At 44.4% G+C, this 16,716-nt stretch overlaps 1 protein-coding gene across 2 annotated transcripts in view; it reads right to left on the bottom strand.

Annotated features, from left to right (window-relative positions):
- Window positions 1-326: 326 nt before the first annotated feature.
- The window catches only part of dock5 (dedicator of cytokinesis 5), a 51,334-nt gene continuing 34,944 nt past the window's right edge, over window positions 327-16,716 (bottom strand). The window contains exons 29-51 of one of the 2 annotated variants that reach the window (XM_030416546.1): window positions 15,479-15,649; window positions 15,255-15,355; window positions 15,111-15,169; window positions 14,716-14,870; window positions 14,483-14,568; window positions 13,967-14,123; window positions 13,800-13,840; window positions 13,611-13,701; window positions 13,381-13,500; window positions 11,079-11,168; window positions 10,485-10,589; window positions 10,092-10,233; window positions 8,540-8,621; window positions 8,344-8,428; window positions 8,079-8,165; window positions 7,811-7,987; window positions 6,241-6,324; window positions 6,016-6,153; window positions 5,611-5,783; window positions 5,269-5,413; window positions 3,230-3,389; window positions 2,952-3,070; window positions 327-2,820 (exon numbers count right to left, since the gene is read on the bottom strand). In XM_030416546.1, the coding sequence (XP_030272406.1) occupies window positions 2,719-2,820; window positions 2,952-3,070; window positions 3,230-3,389; window positions 5,269-5,413; window positions 5,611-5,783; window positions 6,016-6,153; window positions 6,241-6,324; window positions 7,811-7,987; window positions 8,079-8,165; window positions 8,344-8,428; window positions 8,540-8,621; window positions 10,092-10,233; window positions 10,485-10,589; window positions 11,079-11,168; window positions 13,381-13,500; window positions 13,611-13,701; window positions 13,800-13,840; window positions 13,967-14,123; window positions 14,483-14,568; window positions 14,716-14,870; window positions 15,111-15,169; window positions 15,255-15,355; window positions 15,479-15,649 (2,670 nt within the window). In that variant the 3' untranslated portion in view covers window positions 327-2,718. The remainder of the gene's footprint in view (window positions 2,821-2,951; window positions 3,071-3,229; window positions 3,390-5,268; window positions 5,414-5,610; window positions 5,784-6,015; window positions 6,154-6,240; window positions 6,325-7,810; window positions 7,988-8,078; window positions 8,166-8,343; window positions 8,429-8,539; window positions 8,622-10,091; window positions 10,234-10,484; window positions 10,590-11,078; window positions 11,169-13,380; window positions 13,501-13,610; window positions 13,702-13,799; window positions 13,841-13,966; window positions 14,124-14,482; window positions 14,569-14,715; window positions 14,871-15,110; window positions 15,170-15,254; window positions 15,356-15,478; window positions 15,650-16,716) is intronic. The other variant, XM_030416547.1, reaches the window with a different exon arrangement.

Genomic DNA, 16,716 nt, shown 5'->3' with positions numbered 1-16,716 from the left:
CCGTTAGCAATCCAGATTAGCAGGACCAGCACCCGCCGCACAGCGCCCATAAACATCCCATAAACTCCTCCCTGCAGACGCCCTCCCATGATCATCTTTAGCTCCTGCTTCGGCTGCAGAGGCATCATTCTCGCTAATTGTATCTGAAATACATAAATCACCAGTTTGTTAGGTGTTTTCAGCTCGAATGGGTATTTTTTCTCGCCATCATCGACCTCCAGACGACTGAGAGTGAGCAGCAGGTTCGCAGTGATCCGTGTTTACTGTGTCGACGCGATCGTAGTTATGAGAGAAAGAGGGCGCCTGAAAATAATCAATACGCTTCGTTTTTGTTGTTCTTTCAATCAGTCTTTATTTCTGTTCAGTCAACAGTTTGTTCTTAGAAAAGATCATTATATATCTCTGAAGGCGTTGTTTGTATAAAATCTCTTTGATGCTTGTTAGGAAAAATACAAAAACAAGTCGATCCCTTGTACAGACATTTAAAATCTAGAAATAAACTCACATACTGACACGTTAAGTATCAATTCCATTTCTGATTATTTAAAAAAAAAAAGCTTACATGCATAGATTCATCTCTCTGAAGGCACATGAAATGTATTGCTTCTTTTTATGAGATTTAAACAGCGCGCAGTGAAGCAGTGTGTCGAAATTAGATTCAGTTAACGCATAAAAATAAACCGTCTCTGTTCACACTGAGTGTGCAAAACCGTGGAAATGTTAAAGATTCAACGAAAAGCAATAATTTAAAATTCAATAATGAATAAAAAAAAAAGAAAGAAAATCGACCAACACCTGAAATATAAAAACTAAAGTGAACTTCAAAAGGCATTTCTGTTTGTACCGTACAGCGTTTAGAGTTATTCAAAGGAGGAAGTTTGACTTTTTGGGACGTACCTGGAGCCAGCAGCCGGTTAGCTTAGCTTAGCTTAGCATAAAGACTGGAAACAGGGGGAAACGGCTAGCCTGGCTTTATGTGAAGGCTGCAAAATCGACCTACCAGCACATGTATAGCTCTCTAATAAACACCTTATAGTTATCAGAAAAGCCAAAATTTTGAAATGAGCACCGCTTCGCTTCGTTCACCTGCTCTGAGGCTACAGATTAGCTAGAAGCTAAACCTCTTCACAGACTGATGTGAATTAATTATAATCATCTGAGCAATTTGGTGTTTTATAGATGTTATTCGTCTGACTTTTTGTTGGCTGGAGAAAATGGAAAACAGCACTTTTATCCAAGGATTTATATATATATTTTTACTGGCTTTTGCTGCTAATTCAGGCGTGATCAGAGGACGTCCTGTTCTGCACTCACATAACACTTCTTAAAACCATAAGTTGTTATTTTTACACAAGGAACAGTTCATCCGAAAATGAAATCCAGTCATTATCTTTCCCCTCCGTGCTGATGGAAACTCAGGTGCTGTTTCAGAGTCCATGAAACATTTCTGGAGCTTCACAGTGAAACTAGTGTAATCCAGGTCTCCATAGTCGGACAAATAACCACAAATTACTTAGATGATTAAATGTAATTAAATCAAGGACCGTGCACTTGAAGTATTAGTCTCACAAATGAGAACAGATGCTTTGTACCAGACTCCTAGCTAGTTTCCATCTGTAGTCCTTGGGCAAGTGAATACTAGTAAATGATAACAAATGAAAACAAATGATAACAAATGAAGCTATTTTATGCTGTTATCAGTCGGCCCCCGCTACTTCTGTTGTTTCGCAGAATTCTGCAACTCTGTTTTGGACCAGACTCCAGTATTCCTTTAAGATTTCCGTATAAAAACAGACAAATTGTTAAAAAACTTAAGTGCTGGTGGCTCTGTTAGCTTTGAGAAGACCTGAGCTAGCGGTTTCCTGCTTTTCCAGTTGTTATGCTAAGCTAACCCGCCTCCTGTGAAACTCACGTTATCGCTCCGACATGAGAGTGATTCGGATCTTTTGCATTTTCCCCAAAAAGTCAACCTGTTCCTTTAAGGGAACATTTCCTTCCCCTGCAGTTTGGAGGCACCAGTTACAGTATTCAGTTCATCACAAACATCAACACAAATATAATCTGCTGCACATTCAATAATGCCATCCAGTGTCTCTGAAGATATTGCGCTTTAGGAAAAAAATGCATTTGATCATAATATTACTGAAGCACAAAAATAGCTAACATTTCCAACGAACAGCTACATTCTGTACATTTATTCCCTGCTCAAGTTTGATCAAGTTCGACATAAATCTAATGCAGCTTTTTTGTTTTTCCTGTATGGAAATGTCGGTATGGAATGGCGGTAAACAGCTCGGCGGGAATAAATCATCCAGTGTCGCTCCAACACATAAAAGCAAAATTATTACATTGCAGCATCGGTCGTTCCTTTTTTTCCCTGCGAGTGATAAAATCTGCACAACACACTGACTTTTCTTCAAGAATGAAGCATCTGATCTCTGTTTCATTACCTCTTAAAACGCGACCGTACGTACCCAGAATCATATATACTTACCCTCTTACGACAATAACCCCTCACATATTGTTCCTACCGGCTTAAATACAAAACAACAGCTACGAGTTGAGAACAAAAGGACTGCCCGGAGTTATTCGTAGCTTGCATCAGGATTTCTTTTTCCCCCTGCAGAGAAATGTCCCTCGTAGCTGGTGCCACAAATGAAACTGTGCTCTCATCGCAGCCAAATCAGAGAATTAGTGGAGCGGCGTGTAGGTGTCGCCTCAGTGGGGGCTGTGCTCGTACGACGGGAACATCGACTTCCGGGTTTTCGGGGGCGGCGGCGGCGGCTTGCTCTCGATTTTCATCGGCAGCGGCGGAGTGAACTGTGGTGGGATGAGTGCGGAGAGTTTCACATTAGGATTTCAAAAGCAAAATAGAAACAGAATATTTTAACGTTTACATGTGGTTAAATATTCATTAGTGAGGGGGTGCTGGTTCCTGCCAGCAGACGTACTTCTGAGGGGAACCCGGGGTTGTCAATCTCGTGTGGGTGCTTCTTCGGAGGCATCGGCGGGGGGGTCCCTGGGGTGTCAACGATATTGACATCATTGTCACTGAGAAGCGATGAATAACCTGCCACAGGAGAGAGAACAGAGCGTCACTGAATATACGTGTGTGACCTGATTTGGGTGAGCAGGCGTGATTCTCCTCCTCGCCCGTGTGTGAGATGGAGCTTTGTGAGAGGAAATGAAGTGATGACATGCAGCGCGGCGTGTTTGTCAGACGACTTACTGGAGCTGCGCGGGGTGCGAGGTGTGTGTGGAGAGGCAGGTAGCGGGCTGAGGGGATTGGACAGGCTGAGCTGGGATGAAACACCGTGGAACAGGGAGAGGGTGAGCCGCCGGTCTCCTAACTGTAAACTCTTGGGCCTCTGCTGCTTCTCAGGAGGAGTCTGGATGCAAAAACAAAGACGCAGGCTTCCATGTTAAACACTCATGCATGATGGAGCCACTCCCACTCCACACCTGAACAACAGGAACCTAATATTTAGTGTAAACAGCTCACATGATCACCTGAATGAGGATGTTACACACAGACACAGAAGTTCCCATGAAGTCAAACCTGATGTTCGAGTGTATTCATTACATTTGCCTTCCTGTATATCTCACCTAAACACCAGAATCAGGCCCAACGTTGGCAAAAAAAAATGTTTTGTAAGAATTTCAGACTTTCTGTAAAACCTTTAAAAACCATGTTGATGACTCATTCTGCACTCCAGGTGAGTCATCAGCCGCAGAGTGTTTCTGGAGGACAGTTCTCACAGATTTCTAACCAAAAACAACTTTAGAACTTTATGCACTGATTTGGGTGAAAGCGGAGGTTCTGATTCTCGACTCTGGACGGAAAGCTTCACCTGTAGCTACAGTATCTGCTCACTGCTGCAAACCAGAACCGTACAAACCGGAACCGGACAGTTTTGGTGCTGACGGGACCAATCGAGTTTCCTGATTCTGGTAGCTTGGTTGCTAAAGTGACCGCTAACTGTTACTGATGCAGCTAGTTAGCACAGCTAGATGTGTTGTCAAAAATAAACATGGTACTGCATATCGATATTTTTCAAGGTATTGTATCGGAGTTAGAAATTCAGTATTGTGACAGCAGCACGCTACGTTAGCAGTCCTGTTGGGTAACTCAGGGAGTCAAACCCTCACTGAGAACCACCTCAGTGCTGAACGCCCGTCATCAAACTGTGTTCTTCCTTGAGTGTTGACTGGAACTCTCCTCCAGAAATTTAGCCTCAAAATTAACATTGCGGCTTATGGGGGGGCGGCTGGACTTCTTGTCGCTCTCTGGCTTCTAAATCCAAAAGTGTAAGTCCTACATCTGAAATAAGACCATCAACTGACACCCAGTAAGATTTCCTACATTTCTATGCATATATTGTCTATGTCAAGTAAAAGATTTGGGATCAAAATCAAGCTAAAGAGAATTTTTTCTCTTATCTTTGAAGCTGCTCTCCACTCTAGCGATGATGTCACGCACTCTAGCTGACGCAATACACACCCATTATAAAATCAGAAAAGGAGCTAAAAATCCTTAAAACTCAAACTGCGACCATTTCAAAACCGTACTATATTTTTAAAACTGAATACATCGGCAATAGTTTAAGGTCTTGTGAGTGTTTTAAAGTTTGAACGGTGTCTCCAGCTCAACGTATGAGGAACAAGAAGAGGTTGAAAGTCGATGAATGTTCACGGGAATAACCACAACGAGTCGCTCCCTAACGGCCTGTTTTCACAGGAAACACATGAATATGCAGATAACACTCCAGCAGCCACATCATGGGAAGTTTAAGTATCAAAAGTAAAAGTAAATGATACAAATATTTACATTTATCTGATTAGTCAGGCAATAATCATATGTTGTATTTATCACTTTTTTTAATCTTTTTTTCAAATAAAATCTCATTTTTGGGGAAAATTAAGTAATTTAAAAAATACTTTGGCTCCGATGCAGCAAGTAATCTGCATAGGAACTAAGTAAGTTAAAGTAGTGAAAAGTGAAATGTATAATATTTGCCTCCAAACTGCAGTGAAGAGGAAGTATGAAGTAGCAGAAAATGTAAAAGTATTGAGAAATTATACTTAGTTACGTCCCATCGCTGTACACAGAGAGAAAATGGCCGAACGCTGTTTTTAGAGATTATTTTTTGAAGAGGTCAGTTACTGGTTATTGGTTCCACTGGGCGCTGCAGTATTCACCCATTTGCTTCCCCAGGAAACTCATGGATACACAGTTTATAAAAGTATCACCTGAAGATGAGAACGTACCTCATCGGCGTCTGACGGCCTCTCCAGCAGGACCTGGGATTTGCTCATGCTCCACTCCTTCCTGTTCTTTCTGGCGATCCTGTTGTCCTCCTCTGAGCGGGAAAGCATGGAGGTCCTGCGATCGCTGGGACGGGACAACAAGGAACTGTTTGTGAATAATCAGGAGGGGAAAAAAGGGGGAGAAAGATGAAAGAGAAAGATGTGTAATCATGAAAACAACTAGTGATTTGAGCAAAAGGATAAAAAAAAAAAAACACAGAGCAGCCTGTGTGGTGATGGCAACACAACAGCAGACGGTGGGAGAGGAAGACGAGGGGAAGCGGGAGAGGAGGGAAGACTGACTCTTGGGAGGAAATGCAGGAGGGTCCATCTGAGGATGCGGAGCCGCTGGAGAGGCCCGAGGAGGCGTTGGAGAGGGTTGAGACGGTGGACATGCGACGCAGGGTGGAGGACAGGATGTAGGGCATCACCACGGAGCCAACGCGACTCTTCTTCCTCTCAGTGAGAGAGCAGGGCTGGGACACACAAATGGGATTAAGCATCATCGGGGGAGTCTTGGCAGGGGAGGAGCACAATGACAGGCTGAACTCGGGTTTGCGACGGACCGGCTAAAGGAAGATTTATGGTCCTGCGCTAATATAATGTACACTGCTTTGAATGAGAAGCGTTTGATAGGAAGGCAAGAGGGCCAACAGCTTAAGTTGGCACCCTCGTACATTGAATTGAGTTTCGCGGCTGGCAACGCACCAAGGTTATGACGCCATAATGCTTCTCCACTTTCTCCCGGAGGTCTGCGAAGCAAGTCACCAGACGGTTGTGTAAGGGCTTCAGCTGCTCCGTCGTCTTCTCCCCGTGGATGTGAATCCCATCTGCCAGGAGAGGAATCTGGAGGGGCAGACGAGCGCTCAAGTGTTACGGAACGTGCCGTGCTTTGAGGCCGGTGTCAGTGGCGGTGACGGCGGAGGGACTCACCTGCAGGGCGATGAGTTGTTTGAGGACCTCGATGCGCTCGTGGTCCTCTGGGTGCTCTTGGATGTAGGTGTCCGTGAAGAACGCCTGCAGAGGAGGAAAACAGGAGGACAGTTGGGCAGCTTGCTTTAAAATATAGCTGCAAGAACCAAGGAACAGGTTTCCACAGCCTGACAGACAGACAGACAGGCCGGGCGGCCCCCTTATGAATAAATCTAACTGAGAACAGACTCCAGGCCAGTTTAACTCGTGTTGCTGAACAAAGGACTTACAGATTCACATTAATACTGCAGTTGTATGTTTCAGGACCATCTGTTGTTGTGTTGTTTGGCAGTATTCTATAGCAGCAGTAAGTAAATGACCAAAATGCGTCCAGCTCAACGTGCCAGCGCTCTGCAGCCTCCATGTGTCACTCACATGGTGCTGCTGAGCCAATCAGATCTGTGAGTCGTTACAGTCGACAGAAACATTAACAGCTTTTAATCAAGAACAGATTCCTCCGTGCTCCTTCTTCCCACAGGCGGTTCAAGATCAGTATGAATCATATCTGAGACTGTGGAGATTATTAAAAGCGTCAGCGTGGAGCGCTGAACGCAAACATACAGACTCAGACCGAAGTGGAAGAGATAAAATATGTTTTATAGCTCTGAGTCACGATGCATGTGAGATACGATGATGTTCTGGACTACTGCTCGAGGAAACGTTTGTCTAACTTGACCTCTCTTTCAGTTTTTATCTTTCTTTCTCTGAATCCATTCATCTTGGATCTAAAACATTCACTGGACAGCAGAATATTCTTTAATAAATCAGTTACTGCTGAACCGCAGCTGAAATCTAACAGTCCGTCCCTGGTCCTGCAGGGAGTGGACTCATTTTTGCAGACCGGTACCAGTTGGCTTTACGTGGGGGGTAGAACCAACTGGTACCGGTCTGACAGCTGCTGTCACTAAAGACTGTTTCTCAGACGATGAATCCTACCGACTTTTCTTCTAGTTTCACCAGAAGCATCAGCCTCTTCTGTCCTGCTGCACCTGATGAACGTTTTCATTGTCAGCTAATAATCTGTCGATCATTCTCTCGATTAATCAATTAAAAAATTAGAGCTCACGATGACTTCCTGAAATGTCTTGTTTCATCCACAACCCAAAGTTTTTCAGTTTTTAAGAAACATGAAGAAATATTCACATTTAAAAAGCTGGAATCAGAGAATTTAGTCTGTTTTTTCCTTAATAATTGCTCAAAGCGAATATTCAATAATCCAACAATTAGCCGTTGTTGCTCTACTCAGCTGCACTTTGAGTTCAGAGCTGATCAGCTACTCATTCATGTTGTTACCTGCAATAATTGAGTATTGATCGGGTTTGAGATGATTTTCTGGGGGCTTTATTTGACAGAACAGCTCAGAGAGTGACATGAAACAGGGGAGGGGAGGGGACACATGCAGCGAGGGGTCAAAGGTCACATTCAAACCCTGTCTGCTGCCTCCGGTTCGCGGGTCGCCCGCTCTACCAGCTGAGCTGATCAGTGCGCTCAGCGTGAAAAATTGCCTTATTGAGCAGAAAAACTGCCGAACCTTCTCGTAGTTGGAGAAGCCGCCCATGACGGCGGGGTCAACGATGCCGCTGAGCATCATGGACAGAGGGTTGATGGACAGAGAGCGGTCGCAGGCCTGCTGCTGCACCAGGTTACTCAGCTTCTCATTGGCCATCTCCATGGTCTCTACGGCGTTCTCCAGAGGACTGATCTCCTCCTGTTTCATCGGGAGAGTGAAGTCAACAATCAATTTCAGGACGTGAAGGAAACGAGAAGCACGCCGTTTAAACGTCGAGGCTGCTTCTTACCACTGAGACAGATTTGACCTCGAACCACTTCAGGATCCCGGGGAAGCGATAGGCGCTGATGTAAGTCGTTCTCTCGATCCACATGGTCTGCAGGGCAGAATTAATACCAATAAAATATAAACGGGTGACATTTTAGTGTCGTCGTTAATCTCCAGAGGGAGGCATGTGCAGAGACCGGCTTGTTTATGCGTTTGTTTGTGGATTTACTGCTGTGTGCTTACATATATGAGCCGGCTGCTTTAGAGTAAGTTTAAAAAGTGCTCACCGCAAATTCATTGTCTGGGTCCTTTTCACCTTTCCTGAAGGGCCGGGAATACTGGAACTGGTCCACTTCATTGGTTCTGTAATAGCTGCGAGAGAACAGGGAAGGACAGCGGTGAGTTAGCGGTTTGACCAGAGAACTATAAATCCCCGGGTGTTCACGAGAAAATAAATCAGCCTTTAAGTGTTCTGTTACGCACTTTAATATCTGCTCTGGAACCCCCTTGTCTTTAAACTGCTGCGGCACGGTGAGAACAGGCTTGACGGTGAAGCTCTGGATGTCTGAAGTTCAGCTAAGGATAAGAGCGAGATTATGTGGAGGAGAAGACAAAGCAAAGTTTTATTGAATCAGATTATTTTTAAATCTGTAATTGTCAGGAGTCCACAGCGTCGCTGCAGCTCTGCGAGGCTGAACTGAGTCTGACATCACAGCGCTCAGAGAGTCAGGGCTGACGGGTTCATGTTCAGCAGGTGTGTTTACCACCATCACCATTAGTGTGCAGCTGATTAGCATGCTAACATTTGCTGATTAACAATTAACACAATGTGCAGCTGATGCTGACGTTAATGCCGTTCTTTTTCTTCTTTTTTAAGATTTAGTCATACAGCATCAGACAGACTTTTATATTGATATGATGATGAGAAATGAGAAGTTAAAGTGTTGATAAATTATGTAGAAAATCTCTTAACCTCCAGAAAGAAATCAATAAATCAAATTATCTGACAAATAAGAGAAAAACAATAATAAACACCTCCTGTCCGCGACTCTTTCACACGGCTAGGCAGACGCATTGCTAAAGCTATTAGCGTGCTAGTAGCGCATGAATAGCAGAGAAAGTGCAGCTAAATTTCCCAATGCTAACATGTTAGCTTGACAGCTGTGAGTCCTAACAACAGCCATGTTTGTTGTGATAACAGGAGGGGACTGAATACTGTGAACCATGACAACAATACACAACCTGTTCAGCAGCTAACCAAGTTAGCACAAAGCACACACCTGTAGCAGTGAGCTACACCTGCTGGGCCAGGTAGCTTTTCTTTCTGTGTTTATGAGACTACAGACAGTTAAGAGAGCTTGTTAAACTAGCGACCTAGCCGCTAACACGTCTCCCAGCTGGCCAGTGAGAGCCGTTAGTGGTAGATCAGTTCTGTTCTGCACAAAAACGGTTCTGTCAGATAAAGACGGTGCCCTCATGTGTGTCTGAATGACTTATTAAAAATACATCTTTCAGACTGAGTTAAAATGGTTCCTCACCAATGTAAATGTAATAGTTCACTCTTATCTAAAAGAGAATTTAATGAATTGATAAAAACATCTTTTTGGACTCTGCGGGACGTTTTCATTTTCTGTGAAACAATAACTGGGAAGTCAAGAACTGATAATGCAACATGTTTCAAACGTCACATCAGAGATCAGAAGACGATAATCTCCCTCCACAATTAGACAAACTTCAACAGGAATTAGACGAGTTTTACACAGAGAGAGTCGACGGCGCTTTGATACCAACCAGAATAAAACTGGGTGAGAACATAGCAAGTACAGTTTAAATATAGAAAACAAGAAACAATATTTCATTAAATTAAAAACCAGCTGCTCATCAGGAGCAATCCGGGGTTCAGTATCTTGATTATACTTCGTCATGCAGCTGAAGGGAGACAGAGATTCGAACCAGCAACCTTCCGATCACTAACGTAGCTAAAACTCTTGCTTAACAAAGAGCGTTAGCGTGGCAGATGATCGTAGAAGGATACGCTGTGCAGGCGAGTTGCTGATGTTGTCGCCAGGCGGCGCTGTGCTGGTCATGCGCGTTGCGTTGGGGAACTGAGAGAGCAGCTTTAAGCTGAAGTCTTCCAGCCACTCGTACTCCTTCCCTCGGTAGATGAACATCTTGTTCTGCGGCGCAGAATAAACAAATTAAACTCAATAGAAAGCTTGAATTGTGATGGAGCTTATTTCCCCCATTATGCGTGAGAAGTGAAGCCAATTTGTCCATCCCAGCATTCCCTGGTGTCATCAGAAAAGCCAATAACCTTTATCGGCATTATTGCACATTGCCCTGAGAAATGTTTAAAGAAGCAGCTCATTGCGTAAGCTCGGTGCATGATGATGTCCATATTTATTGAAATAGGTAATTATTTTCTTACCCTGAGGAAAGAAGGGAATCCGAGGCCGTAATATCCCACAGCAAAGTACTCCGGCTGCGGCCGCATCGCATGCATTATGTTCTCATAGAACTTGGCTTGTTTTTTCTGTGGCAGAGGACAAAGAGGATGGTGAGGCTGCAGCACGTACACTCCGCCGTGTAATTAGTCTCTTTGTTGCCGCAGAATGAAATCGTTGAAAATAAATTAATTTCAATAACATCTTCGAAAAAAAGAAGAAACGTGATTGCTCTCATTTTCTTTTGTGCAATTATGAGAAAAAGATTATTGGAGCATAATCAGACTTAAGTACGACCGCTGAGAGACTTTATAAATAGATTCATTCAAACATCAGGAAACACAGTGTGGGCGGAAACGAGTCGATGAACAGGTCGACGTGCGATTATCTCTTCTGCATCTCCTGCAAGTTGTTTTTCAGCTTATTGTGCTCAGTTCTTGTCCACAATCAGGCGTCGATAGTCTAAACGACACATTCATGTACATTCAGGCTCACGTCGATCAGTGAAGCCGCCGTCCTCGCAGGTTTTCGATCGTGATTCTGTTTACAGCTGAGTTAAACTGCACGTGTCCTCTTACCAGCAGCTGGCTCAGCTCCATGAAGTCGAACATGTGGCTCTCGTGCATCTTGGCCAGCTGCTTTCCCAGCTCGATGGCCTTCTCCCACATCTGAGAAGACAAAGTGCATCGCTCGGTTAAAAAAGGGGAGGACGTAAAGCAACGACATAAAAACAAAGGAGCACGAGCTAGACTCCTGCCATCTGGCTGCCGCGGCTGTCCTCGGTGGAACCCCCACCCTGTCGGCTTAGAGGGAAAACATTTGCAGCCGGCGAAGAGATCTGAGTACCGACACAACAAAGAAACCTGCGGCTGGTGCAGCAGCTTAGGCAACTTCCCCTGGAATTTCAAAATGCCGACTCAGAGGGCAGATTTCAGAGAACTCTTTTGGTAATATATGAAGATATAACTTTGTGTAACTTTGCTCTGAGCTCGGCGGCGTCATCACCGGCGTTAGATCTCCCACGTCACAGACCGAATGTTGTGCATCTGATGTGTTTGAGCTGCAGTTAGAGGGCTGAAATGTAATCATAGAACTGGAGTTACAGCTAGTAACCTTTGCACACCAAGTCTTTTTTATTTTGTGTGTGTGTGCGTTTTCTTAATCCGTTGTTGCGAATCGACACTTTGCACACTTGAGACAAACGAGTCGTCGAGCAGGACACGATGATTCTGTGGTCCTCTCACTTCTTGAACAAAAGATAAAGACTGGAGGAAGTGAAGACCTGCTGGATTCACTGTAGCTCTGATTGAATTGTGCCTCTCATATATATTTGCGCTAAACATTTCACTTTTTGCTGCATTCTCAACGAGGGCCAGCTACATTAGAGGATCCAAGGGGGAAATTTCTCACAATTGCAATTTTTGTCTCATCAAAGACAATAAATCATCTTCCTCGGGAGAAATAAAGGAAAGGACGGAGCAGGAGACGAGATTCATCTGAGACAAATTATCCTGTACGACAGCAGAAACTAAGAAAAGCTGTTTTTTTTTTTGTTTTACTCATCGGCCTCTCTGAGTTTTGTTTTATTTGTTTTATCAGAAATAAATCATCTCTTTATTTGGCGATCGCTGAATTCTGACCTGTTTCTCCTGAAAAACCCCCCCGAGGAGAAATAAGGAGCAGAAGTATAAATCAATCTGAGACGAGTTAAATCCAGTTAGAGAATAAGAGGAGAAACACCAGAGAGAGTTCTGCCGGGCCCGCCGGCCTCTCACAGGGTTTTTATACTTAACATTATGGAGCAGTAAACACACAGTGAAGAGAAAAAGACTTGATTGATGATTTAGATCTGGATGTTGTCAAAGGTTGGTATCGGGTGCGTCTTGTGTACGTCTGATAAATAGTTTTGGGGGCAACTACTTCAGAAAGCAGAGGAGGATGGTTACAGAGCTCCAGCTTGGAACTTGTAATTTAGTCTTTTTTGTTTTGCTCTCGCTCGTTCCCCAGCTAACGACGCTCACGGCTTTTGTAGTATTTAGTATTTAGTGACGGTCAAGAGAACGCTGAGCCTCATCTGAAGCTGATGAGCGGTCGGGTCGATATAAGAAACTGTTCACGTTCCTTTTTGTGCAAACCTGCTTAATAGTGCAACACAACCTCAGCTGGCTCGGTTGTTAACGTTACACTGAAGCTCCTCCTGCTCTGTGATCCTCATCAGTAAGTGTTGCTGCTGAATGTAAATGCACTTGATAGACGTGCTCTCAGTTGAACTCTGTTCTGTCGTGCTGCAGTAAATAAATGCTGGTGAGATGTCGACTCCTTCTCTTTGTCTGACTCAGAGAATTAATCACATAACATTTACTAATTTACAAACATCATCAGGCAGGCATTACATACACATAAATCATGTTTTCCGTCTTAAAGTCAAATTATAACTAAAATGAAATAACAGTTTTGCAGTTACTTCTGAAAACCTCGTCCTGGTGGTACAAAGCAAACGTCACAGCGGTGTAAACAAAACCAACGCCGCCCTGATCCCCAGTCGGAAAAACTAGCTGCTGAGCTAACTGAGCTAACTGGCTAACAGCAGCTACAGTTAGCAGCAGTTAGTGGTTACGCTGCTGATGCGCTGCTGGTTGATTTTGGAGGCCGCTCGTGGACAAAAGTGGTCGTGTTCCTACGTTCAGCACGACAAAATATATAAAATTATCCAAAAAAACAACAACCTCCTGCTTCTTTTTAACTGGCTAACAAACTACTCGCTGTAACTTCACCTGGGAAAATGTAAACACAGGCTCCTCCAGTCTGCACGCTAAGAAAAACTGACTGGAAATAATCCTTTCGCTGATATTATCATGCTGCCCTGCAGCTAACGCTCACCTTTCCTTTGTCCAGATAGCAGATGATCTCCTGGAAGAGCCTCTCCTTCAGCTCCTGCTGGGTCCACACATGATCCCCGTCTCTGGGGATCAGATGAGGCGCGCAGGGTTTGTCCGACCACTGAGGAAGAAAAATCAACATGCAGGTAAACACTGAGAATCACGGTGGTTCTTAGCAAAGATCCGAAGAGCTCAAATAGTTTTCAAAATCTGCTTTGAAGTGTCGGAGACCTCCAGCAGCTCAGCGTGCAGCAGCAGAGTGTAGGCCGCCTCCGTGTAGTTCTCACAGTCCAGGTGCAAATCTCGCAGCTTGTACAGATACCTGAGTACAAGAGCACATCGGTTACACACAGTGAGCCCCTCAGTGCAAACACCATTAGTGTGTGTGTGTGTGTGTGTGTGTGTGTGTGTGAGACTCACCGGATGTAAATGTCCTCCCTCTTCTTTTCTTTGTAGAAATTCTAAAAACAGAATAAATGCATATTACAAAACACATATTTTCCTCGAGCACCTCCCAGAACCGGCCCGGGTGATGATTTATGCGCACACACACAGACAGCGCCGGCCCATATAGGCGCGGGGCGTACCAGCACGTTGACGGTGCAGCTCATGCGGTGCTCCGGACTTTCGTCGTGTGTGATGGTGCGGTACGCCAGCAGATTCTCCAGCAGGCTGCTGAGCAGCAGCGCCAGCTCCTCTCCCGACTGTGACAGGTATCTGTGGCGCCTGCAGTGCTCCAGTAAGCTGCACATACAAACAAACTTCAATCACAGACTGCTCTTTAGCTGTAAAGTTTATCAGTTTGCCAAAGTCAGACCATTAAAATCTGTTTTTGAGATAGTTTGGGACGGTATATTCCTCCTCCGAGGGGTTTCTATTGATTACAGGTTGCTTAAGATTCTAACAGACTTTCACGTCCTTCTGGCTCCTCGAGGACTTCTTCAAAAACACAATCTTGAAGACCTTTGTTGTATTTTAGAAGCAGTCCTGTGTGAATTCCCTATCACACAGAGTCGATGGATTTTTCATCGGCGTGCTGTAATACTTTAACATCTCTCAGAATAAAAGAAATATTTTGCGTTTGATCCGCTGCTCTGCCTTACGTTTTCTCCAGCAGGACTTTGTACTGCTCATCCCCTCGGCCTCCTTCTACCTCTTGATCCAATTTTGTTATCAGTTCGTTCTCAAACTGCAAAGAGATAAGAAGGGAATTAATAATCACACCATCATACGCGTCTCAAATGTCATATTTAGCCGGGAGCTGCCTCGGTTGACTCAAAACAAAACACACCAAAGTGCAGCGAAGTTCTGAAATCACTTTTTTTTTTTTTTTTACCGTTTCAAACGTGCGTCCGGGGCTGAAGTTGTGCTCACACTGCATCATATCGAAGAAGATGGGGATGGTGGCTTTCCTCAGCTCCGGCTCCGGCACCAGCGTGACCTCCAGCATGGGCCCGACCATGGCCGGGATGAACTTCATTTTGTGCGGGCCTGAGGGACAACAAAACATTATCACACAGAAATATCGGAGTCTGATTTGAGAAGGCAATAAGCTGCCTCTTCATTTCTCAACAAACAGAGGACGAATCTAATAATGTGGCAAACAAAACAACAAGACTCCGTGAAACCGGACAATATAAAATATTGTCTTGTTATTCCCCTCGCATTACTTGAAGGCACTGAATAAACTATCCCACAAACCTCTCTGATCACATGCTGCAGAGCACTCACCCAGATTGTACCACATGTCTCTGATCTTAAACCCGACCGTCTTCCTCATGTCGCCGTATCTGCGGTAAACGTACAATCAAAGTCGCGTTAAATGAAGTCCTCTCTCTTTAAATAATCTTTTTGATGAATTGTAAATGATCTCACTTGTTCAGAATCTTATTCCGTTTCTCTTGAGAGAACGATTCCAGCTGCAGTGTCTTGTGGGTGAGGAACGCCACCGTCAAATGAAAGTAGTTATTCCACAGCTGCGAGGGGAGCAGGGTTTTCAAATATTAATACCCTAATTACCCTCTCATAACACAGGCTTTTGATTTTGTGATTAATAAGAAATGTGACCTCTGCCGAGGTGACGAGCGAGGGAGACGCACCTGCAGCTCAAAATGCGCCTGGTCCAGAAAATACATGTTGAGGACGTCCGAGTACTGGTTGATGGCCCGGAGGAAGACCTGCATCTGCACCAGGTTCATGATCATCCAGTCAGCCGGGAACACGTTACCCATGAGGTCCTTAAACATGATGAACGTCTCCATGAGGAAGTCCTGAGGGTGGAAGAAGAAGAAGAAGAAGAAGAGTTAAATATTAACTGCACACTGGCACTTTTAAGAAATGGGTCATTACATGTAAACCCACTGAGGCGCTCCAACTTAATGCGGATTTACATGAAAAAATTATAAAAACTTCCATTTAATGTATTTGACCTTGCAAAATCAAACACATTTCAACCCAATCCAGTGAAATAGGAGCAGCTGGTGAGGCTTATTTTGTATTCTGGACACTGGCTGTCATATTAGATTCAGTGGTTTTATTTCATACTAGTGCAGAGCCTGTAGGAAAAATGTATTCCTACAGAAAAGTGGGAGGTTAAGTAGCTTTTTCATGGATGGCCAAATGAGGTTGTGTTTGAAGGTGGGACGTCAGGGATATAATTGGCTAATTAGTTTTTGACTAATTGTGATTTTGCCATTATATTTTATGTTTTGACTCACCAAACACTACATAACACACTAACTATACACTCCAAACACGCTAAATGTCACAAATCTCTCAACTCTCAAAACTCGCTATCTCTGTCGCTGTCTGTATCACCGCCGGCGTCCCTCCCACAACTTCCTGTTCCTCAACAACCAAACTTGCTGCTTGGACACTTTCGTGACAAAAGCCCGTTGTTACCGTTTCTTCCTGCACCAGACACAAAGCAAACGTGACGGCAATGTTCGCGAAAAAGCGTGGCGGACATTATTTACCCTAGGTCCGGTTTTGGACGCGCTGATGCGTCCGATCCGTCGACTTGGGAGGTGGGCCGTGTAGCTAGCGGCTAGCGGCTAGCTACACACGAACATCCACAGATTCCGATTCCACTTTGTTGTCCGCGCGTCTCTGGATCTCCTCAGACCGGAACCGACTCGGTCCGGACTCGTTTAGTCTCATTAATCCACAACAGCCAGTTTAGATGCACAGAACAGAACGGGACCAAACCGCCGGCAAAATCCCGGTCCAGCTCGCGGAATTTGTAAAGCATTTATGTAATAATTTATTAACGGTATCATTGCAGTCCAAATAAATGCGAAGTCGCACACCCTTGAACCACGCAGCAGCCATGTTGAAA

This window comes from Sparus aurata, chromosome 5 (assembly GCF_900880675.1).
Source record: "Sparus aurata chromosome 5, fSpaAur1.1, whole genome shotgun sequence".
In the NCBI taxonomy this organism is placed as follows: domain Eukaryota; kingdom Metazoa; phylum Chordata; class Actinopteri; order Spariformes; family Sparidae; genus Sparus; species Sparus aurata.
The sequence above is the reverse complement of the archived record's forward strand: the minus strand, read 5'-3'. Positions and strand labels throughout refer to the sequence as shown.